We start from the raw sequence: 6,000 nt of genomic DNA on the forward strand, positions 1-6,000 counted from the left end.
ATGTAGGCCACGCGGTAACTAGGACTAACTCCTAGGGGAGTCTTTGGTTTGTAAAACTTACATAGTGGTGATATGAGTTTCTGTATTCAGACCAACGAAGAGTTTCTAAAACGAATTCACACGAGAAAATGAAGTTTATAGTAACACAGGTTCTACCTAGCTTGGGGTCGGACGGCCTTGTGTGAGATGTCCCCACATATTTATATTTATAGTCACATATCACTATCTCGCTCACTTACAGACGACTTACCTACAGAGTATTCTATTCTGAGGGGGGCGAAGTTCCTTTATGTGGCTCTCTCGAACTGGAACTTTTGTATATATCCCCTTATTTTCAGCTCAGCAAGCCTCATGTACCGTCTTGAGTGATATATCATATATTATGTAGTGGTGGGTATATGCTAGGCCTAAGGAGTTCATGCTTGCCTCTAATAATGCTTTCAGGTGTAAGGTTTCCACTCGTGAACCTTTTTCGTCCCTTATGATCGATTGGTAGGTACTTCATTCGAGTATTCGTATTCAGAAACATAAGTGCGGCGAACTGCTGTACTTTCATAAACATTTCCAACACTCTTTTGTTGCCTAGTCAGAACTAGGAGAGCCGATTGCGTTATCAAATTACCTGCGTTTGCAAACATGGATTGAATTTCAGCTCTTAAATTTTTTATCTTAGCAATATTTCTGAGGCTAGTCCTACACCATAACCTAACAAAAAAACATACATAAAGACGAATTAAGAACCTCCTCCTTTTTTCGAAGTCGATTAAAAAATGCTTTGCAGCGGCAAATAGCACCGCTGAACTACTTCGTCTTTATTAAGTTTCCTACAAAGGCGGTACTTGGAAGTAAAGCCCGTTTTCTCTCACAGTCGCTACTCTTTGTGCTCTAGTTTAAAATATTTTTTTGAGTCGTTCGTCAAGTCGCGCGCCTTAGACTCGCGCGCCACGCGCGAGTTGCCCCTCCCGTATTTACCTACTTTTTTTGTCGTCAACTCGCTCGACTGTGAAAATATGTAGAGTCAGCCACAAAAGTTATAATTTATTATGCAAATACATACATGTATTTGCTTTGTGGGAGTATCACTAAAACGACGTCACTAAAACAATGATAAAACGTCATACCCTTTAAACCGGTTTTTGCAACAAAAACTTGAAGGTCATAGCTATGACATATAAAATTTGCGCACGGGATGAGAGAGATAGCAAACTTGGGTATCATGCGTCATAGGTCACAGCCCCTTTTGCCTAATTCCGCATTTCCAACATAGGCTTTATTGTATGTTTATCCCGACATCAAAGCATCTACTTTAATGGCGACTGTCTAGTCCCCTGGTACTCAACTTTTTTTTTTTTAAGGGCCACAAAAACCTTGATGTGATGGTTTTGCTGGATAAAAGTATAAAAATATATGTTTTTTTTAAGTATTATAAAACGATGTAAACTATTGAATAAAATATATAAAAAAACATACATATTCCCTATTATCTCTCATGGCACGCGGGCCTCTGATAAAGGCCCGGCGGGCCGCATGCGGCCCGCGGGCCGCAGGATGAGTATAGCTGGTCTAGTCGGTACCTTCTTATGCTAATCAGCCAGGGAGACAATATTTAATTATATTTTTTAGTTTCAATTCGTTTGCATCTGACCGTACTTTACATGGGCACGCGAGTTGACGATGTAAAAAAACAGAAGATGCCAACTGGCGTGGCGCGCGAGTCTAAGGCGCGCGACTTGACGAACGACTCATTTTTTTTAGAAAAATCTATATCAAATTATTGATTTGTAAGAAGGTAGGTATTATTTAGGATACTATTATAAAATGTATTTGTACGAGTAGGTATTGGTTAGGACACTATTATAAAATATTATCTTCTACTACCACTCATTAGCAGATCCGAAGCTGTATACAAAATACTACCTAACTAAATCAAGCGTTGTATATCAAAACGAGGCATTAGAAAGAGCTACAGCATTTAACTTTGTATAATAAACTGTCTAAACATTAAACGGTAATGGCGGTATTCCGGTGAACTGCAACTATGAAATAATAGTTTATACCCCGTTTACCGGCGGCGGCGTGACTATAAATCCACGGGACATAATTGCTGGTGTATTTACAAGCTTTGGAATCATCTCTGGTAGCGGTAACTATACCTAGGTGCCCTAGTTATAAACAAGGCTTTATGTAGGTATTCTAGGTAAAAGGATTTTTGCTGTGGGCGTACTTTGTGTGAAACTTAAATTTTAAAACTGAAAATTAAATTTTAAAATTATTAGGGAATAAGAGGTTGACGAACGATTAAAACATACCTCTTCATTACTGTATGAGATATGTGTATTTTCTATGCATTTAACATTCATACTTTTGTACCTACAGCAATAAACTGCAGGGCGCGTTATCCTAACTACTGGCATTATACAATTTCTCTACCAATTTTCAAATTACCTTGAACATAACAAACGCATAGATTTAGAGCACCGATAGACAGATATGCATGTCATGTTATGTATTGTTGGGTGTAAAAAGAGCAATAACAACACACGTAATGAGATTTTTATGTTTTTTTACACTTGCCCGTAACAAAAACAATGGAAACGCTATCGTCATGAGCACCGGTGTGGCGTTATGTAACATTCCATAAATGATATCGGAACCATTTGACATACTTGTATATTTTTTATAATAAAGTTCCCACATACGTTCCTACCTACCTACATACAGTATTACAAATTGACATTGTTTGCATATTTGATACAAAGCTATTTACTAATTGTAGACTAGTTATTATTCTGTGGTAGTAGTACTTACCTAGTTTGCTGACTCTTTGACTCTTTTTGGCTTATTTTGGCCTTGGAGTCAGCAGTCTGAAACGGTTCATCTACAGTCGATTCATCCACGAACTGTTATCCCAATGTCTGATTGGCACTGGTACTGCATATCATATGTATCCAGAGAACTTCTGCCAAACTTTCCACCTTTTTCATAACACAACCCTTTACGCTCAACTTGTACCCAGCTCTGCAAGTTCACTCGCGGGCAATGAAAGAGTTCCATCTGCCAATGACGTTCCATATGACACTTGACCTTTTTCATTGCTCGCGAGTGTACACCTACGTTTACAAAGGAATACAACCCCCTTAACCCCAGTATAATAACTCACCGAGTTGCAAGTGTTGATGTCCTTGACGGCGCCGGAGCTGAGCAGGTCCACCACGGTGTCCAGCTGGCCGGCGCGCGCCGCCCGCAGGAACGCCGTGTTCGGCTCTATCTGTGGGGGAGGGAGAGAGAGAGAGGTTAGAGATCTGGGGGAGAGAGATGGAGAGAGATTAATGTGGGATGGAGCATTGAGGTTCGTGAGGCGAAGAGATGGATAGAAAGTGTACGTGATGAAGACATGTATTCTATTCACGGTATGAAGAATTAGTGATATGAGTTACATATATTATGATTATGACAACCCTGAGAAGGAGGCAAGTCGAAAACGGTACGCTTACGTAACGCTTATTCAGTATTTCTGAGGTAGTGTGTATTTTTTTCATATACTTTCACGCTTGCATCTTCCGTTCGTTGACGCCTATCATCATCAGGTACAACACATACTATCATCACCAGGGACCAGCGTTGTCAGGGAATATACTGTGAGCCAAAGGTTGTCACAACCTTGCATATAAATAATCCTACTACGACTACGACACAAGCTACTAGCAACCCTGGTGCTTCGGTCCAGCGGACTAGAGTTTCTAGATTATTTCTATTATAATAAACCCTTTCAACACAAGCGTCCCAACACTTTTACCAATGTAGCAATACTCGAAGCATCAGTTTACAATCCACATAGTTCAACGGATGGCCGAGCCAGGTGGCTCGAATGACCAGACGTCGTGCTTTCAAATGTCACGCCACATTTGTCAACTTGACCAACGCTAATTTGACACTGTAATTGTTGCATTTCATCAAGACCTTCCGAGATTGAAATTATTCAAACAAGAGGAAGGCCATAAACTTAAAAACTTATGTAGACTTCATCTGTCTGATAGATGATATGGTTATAATAATTATTGTAAATAGCGGTGAGTGGACCAAATTTCACTTCACCTTAAAATGTGACAAGACTATATGTTATCAGGGTGTTAGCTTCCTATAGGAATTACCCAATTTCATATAAATTGGTCAAGCTGAAACAGCGACAAATTTTGATGTTCATAATAAATATTATTATTAGCAGGAAGTATTTCTAAAGTCATTGACTACCTACCCTTTCGGGCATCACAGTCGTGAGAATAAGTATGATTCGTAGGATTATATTCGTGAGAATGATGTATTGCTCGGTAATGACACATTCAAATACAAGTTAAAATCAACAAGGGAACTCACTTTCGCACCGTAAAATGACACACAAATGTTGTTTTTTTTTAATTTAGATGCTTCAATTTTCAATTCACATTTTATTATATTTACCTCATACAAAATTTTAAGAGCACCTGTGCTTCTGAATCGACTACAATACAATACATAATTAAATTAGGATGAAATATACGTGGGAATTGTGACAAAATTAGAGGACTTCCTTTTCGCTAACAACTTTGTTTTGCAGAAAATAAATTAATGAGCCTTATATTTTCCTAATTGGACTGCTAGAGCAATTCTTAATGCATACCATATTTTTACAAGGCAGGGTAATATTTAATATTTTTAATAAAGTAATCGGATGAACAGTAAATCTTGATGATCAAATAGCAGATGAAGAAAGGAAGTCACGACGGAAATCCTGCTCCGGAAGAAGAAGCTCCTGAATGTTCTTATTTTACTTTTCCAAAAGAAAACGGTGGATAAATTGAAACTTTTCAATGCAATTCAATTTGTCGCCTCTATTTGTAGCCACATTTATTACAGTTGGTACTACTCCATATGGCTCGGCACCCCTCAAATGTAAAATATCCAGAATACAATAATTATAGTTTTCTGGATCTCCAAAACCTAGCAAGTCCTAGCATGGCATATTTGTCGCTGAGTCGGGTAAAAACAAGAGCAATTTCATCTCGCGCTGGCCCCCAATTCTCTACGCCATTGTCAATGTTAATTGATTTCTGGTGTACAGACTTTTTGCTGCCGTCGTACCACGAATAGTTCAAGATTCGATAGCCTGTGCTATGAGTTTAGTTGGAATATGGTGTATCGATTTCCGTAAACGCTTCGACCTATTTTAATGTTGTACTAGAGTTTCTTGGAAATAAAATGTAGGTATGTAGCGTCATTGTGTTGAATTAATAGCACAGTTTTATGTTTATAAATATTTTAAATTACTATTTAGGTAGGTAATTATTTTTGTTGCAAAGTTAAAGAAAAGGATAGTAGCTTAACGTAAACCTTAAAATGCCACTTCTTATACATGTTACAACGAAACCACTTGCACACCAATCATCAGCACTGACTCCACGAAAATGCATCAACCACAAATTCACATCACACTATCAAAGAGGCCACAACACTCCTAACTCTTCCAACACCTATTCAAAACACTGGCCGCTAAGACCTGGCGATTAAAAACAAACCGCTGCACCAAAAAGGTTCTAATTTTAAAATTTTTAAAAGAGGTGGTATACCACGAGCGTGATGGAGTAGACCCTGCGCTCCAGGGGCAGGATGCGCGCGCCGCACCACACGGCCATGGTGCCACTGCGCCGGCGCAGCCTCAACTGTAGCGAGAGTGCCGACTGCCGAGCAGCGTAAACGATACTTGGCTAAAGGCATAGCCTGATAACTTTATTGTCTGGTAGAAATATCAAAGGCTTTTATAATTATTGTTTTATGCTTTATTGCATAATTTACAGAAGTAATAATGCGCAACCAAGGTGGACTTATGCATAGTGCCAGTCAACCTACCCGTTGATTGATTGTACTTTCGCATTGAGTTTATTTTAAATCCAGCTCTTCGTATTGTAGAATCAACTGTTATAGATGTTATAATAGGTAAATTTTGACGATAACTTTGAAATTAAA

At 38.7% G+C, this 6,000-nt stretch overlaps 1 protein-coding gene across 1 annotated transcript in view; it reads right to left on the minus strand.

Moving 5' to 3' along the window:
* Positions 1 to 5,707, minus strand: part of LOC105390376 (ankyrin-1) — an 84,414-nt gene extending 78,707 nt beyond the window's left edge. The window contains exons 1-2 of the mRNA XM_048630889.1: positions 5,604 to 5,707; positions 3,161 to 3,268 (exon numbers count right to left, since the gene is read on the minus strand). Of these exons, the coding sequence (XP_048486846.1) occupies positions 3,161 to 3,268; positions 5,604 to 5,669 (174 nt within the window). The 5' untranslated portion in view covers positions 5,670 to 5,707. The remainder of the gene's footprint in view (positions 1 to 3,160; positions 3,269 to 5,603) is intronic.
* Positions 5,708 to 6,000: the final 293 nt, after the last annotated feature.

This window comes from Plutella xylostella, chromosome 27, assembly GCF_932276165.1.
Source record: "Plutella xylostella chromosome 27, ilPluXylo3.1, whole genome shotgun sequence".
Lineage (NCBI taxonomy): Eukaryota > Metazoa > Arthropoda > Insecta > Lepidoptera > Plutellidae > Plutella > Plutella xylostella.